Source organism: Austrofundulus limnaeus, unplaced genomic scaffold, assembly GCF_001266775.1.
Source record: "Austrofundulus limnaeus strain Quisiro unplaced genomic scaffold, Austrofundulus_limnaeus-1.0 Scaffold3087, whole genome shotgun sequence".
NCBI lineage: Eukaryota > Metazoa > Chordata > Actinopteri > Cyprinodontiformes > Rivulidae > Austrofundulus > Austrofundulus limnaeus.
Genome location: NW_013955489.1, coordinates 2,390 through 5,197, shown reverse-complemented (window position 1 = coordinate 5,197; position 2,808 = coordinate 2,390). Strand labels below are relative to the sequence as shown.

General features: G+C 35.6%; 1 protein-coding gene across 1 annotated transcript in view; it reads left to right on the top strand.

Annotated features, from left to right (window-relative positions):
• The window catches only part of LOC106511692 (neuronal PAS domain-containing protein 3), a gene marked incomplete at its 3' end in the record, with an annotated part of 6,314 nt that overhangs the window by 2,008 nt on the left and 1,498 nt on the right, over positions 1 to 2,808 (top strand). Inside the window, 1 exon segment of the mRNA XM_014000436.1 lies at positions 1,730 to 1,828. Coding sequence (XP_013855890.1) covers positions 1,730 to 1,828 — 99 coding nt within the window.

The window sequence follows — 2,808 nt, the reverse complement described above, 5'->3', positions numbered from 1 at the left end:
GCCACCTTGGAATTAATAGACTAAAAATTTGAATCATTTGACAGCCCTAGTTTAAACTTAACAAATTATCACTCAGTTTGGATAAAAGTAACTATATGATTATTAACAAAAAGACAAATAACTGCTAATATTTCATTTAGAGTTGATGGTGTAGAGATTAGTGGTCAGTGAAGTAAAGTTTTTGGGTGTTTATTGATGAGAAACTAACATGGAAACCTCTTATAAATTATTTTACAATAAAACTAGTTAATCTATTGCACTGCTTTACAAAGTAAGGCACTTGTTTAATGATAAAGCTCTGTATTTGTTATATAACACATTAATTGTTCCACACTTGGTGTGTTGTGTTGAATTATGGAGTAAAACWTGTAAGACTATTACACATCCTGTTTTTATTTTGCAGAAARGAGTTATAAGAGTTATCACTCAAAAACATWACTATTATCATCTAATAAATTATTCTGTAAACTGAAATAATTGAAATGTTCTGATTTGGTTGATGATAACGTTCTGTTAGTTGTGTGTAAAACTCACCAAAACACAGAAAAGCTTTCCAAAGACAGAGAGCTGCTCTGATCTGAAGAGGACAGAGATGTTCATGAAACCTAAATGTAGAAGCTGTTTAAAAGAACGCTGCAGCTCAATCCAAGCAGTCAGACTGTGCAATAATCTGGAAGATGATGTTAAAAAGACCAGATCACTGTACATGTTTAAGACAATGATAAAGGTTGGATTGTTGGAAAAATATGAAACAGGATAAAGTGTAACAATATAATTAGTTGTTCAGGAAAGATTTGATGTTTTTGTTTTGTTTTAACTGAAGATCTTTATTGTTTGAATTCATACTTGAGGAAAATGGTCAGATATTATATGATTTTCTTCTCTCTGCTTCCTTTAATTTTATTTCATTTCATTATATTTGTATTTTCTTTTATTTTTATTGTGCATAAAACTGTTTTTTATGAAATGAATAAAGTTTAAACTAAACTAAATGTAATAAAAGCATGTGAAGCCTGGGCTTTAGTTTTAGTGAGGGCTAAACTCTGCTGCAGGATGTGACCTCACATCAGCTCACTGAGCTTCAGCTCTTCACAACTAAACTCACTCAAATGGTTCAAATTAACCTAAAACAGAGCAAACGTTACGACCAGTTCAACCAGTTCCACTCAGGGAGTGACAGACACTGGTGTGTTACCATGGAGACAGTAGCTTTAACTTTATATATAAATCTTTTTCATTTTTAAAATGTTTGACAAAATAATTGACACAAAATGATCCAGGTTMATGACTAGATTCTGTTTTTATTTGTCTTTATTTTCCCCACTGAGTTTGAAATGTCCTACAGTTTATTTTCTCAAGAAGAACTCATAAATATGGATTTACTTTATTTTATTGGAGATCAGCAAGAGATCTGTTGGTGCTCTTATTGTGAAGGACAAAAAGGAAGTCAGCAAAGCTTTAGCCAAGTAGCTAGCGCATCAGAAAGTAAATCTTTGAACCAGTTCAACAAGCAGTTTTTACTGCTCCCGTAGAACTGTCAGAACTTCCTGTTGTCCTTCAGAATAAGAGTTCAGCTGATCTCTAAAAACACTTCAAATGTCTAAAACTATCTTCAGACTGAAGCAAACGTAGCGTTGATGTTCAGATATGACTTTGAACTGTTTTTCTTCCACTTCTTCTTCCCTGCGTCCGTCCTTTAAGACCCTCTCCACGTTTCTGTGTTCCACAGTGACCCCTACTGGGAGCGGCCGTCTAATGCAGGCAGCTGCTCCGCCGCCCGGCCCAAGACCCTTCACCTGGCGGGCCAGCAGCATACGTCCTCACCATGGTAATGTCTGAGCAGTGCCTGTAGCAGTAGAGCTAGCAGCTGTGGTGTGTGTCTGTGTTGAAGCTACACTTTTGGTTTTGTTTGTCTAAAACTGGTCTTGCTTTCAGATGTTCCTCTTCTGTTCCTCTGGAGGAAACAGGTTTTATCAGCGGCTGGTTGATGATTAGCTAAAGCAAGTCAGAAGATGTCTTTAGAATCAAAAACACCTGCTTCTGTTTATAACTTTAAATATTCCAGACGTTTAAGAACTTACTGAGCAAAACTGATGTAAAATAAGGAAATCCTGAAGTTTTACTTGAAGCAGATGTTTTACTTTAATTCATTGATTCATATAATATGAGTTCAACTCAAGTYCTCAATCCAGAACTGGCTCTGATCCAGATCTAAGAGCTTACCATCATTATAATCTGGTTCTCTTACAATAAACCAGTTTATGTAAATTATGAAGTAAATATTAAAGGTTGTTTGAGGAAAACAGCAGATACAATTAAATATGTGGAAATTTTTATTTTCTGCAGGATTTAAAGTGGAAAAGAGCAAAAAGCAGATTTCACAAAAATAATTTTTAGATTTTCTTTTACTTCAATAATTAAAATCTGTATTTGTACTCATAATGTACAAATGTATTCATACTGCAGTAATCTGGATTAAAAAACTATTTTTGTTCAGTTAAAAACTGTTTTTACTGAAGTTCTTTGTTAGTTCCAGGTGTGGTCGTCTGTGTGAACCCTCACCTGTCCAGGTTGGACCCTAAGCCTCGACAGGTGTGGTGGTCTGTGATTTTCTAGATGATTGATGTACAGTCAGAGTCAGGAAGGTTTCTGGAACAGATCAGAACCTGTGGTCAGGTAGAACCTGTAGTCAGGTAGAACCTGTGGTCAGGTAGAACCTGTAGTCAGGTAGAACCTGTAGTCAGGTAGAACCTGTGGTCAGGTAGAACCTGTAGACAGGTAGAACCTGTAGTCAGTGGTCAGGTAGAA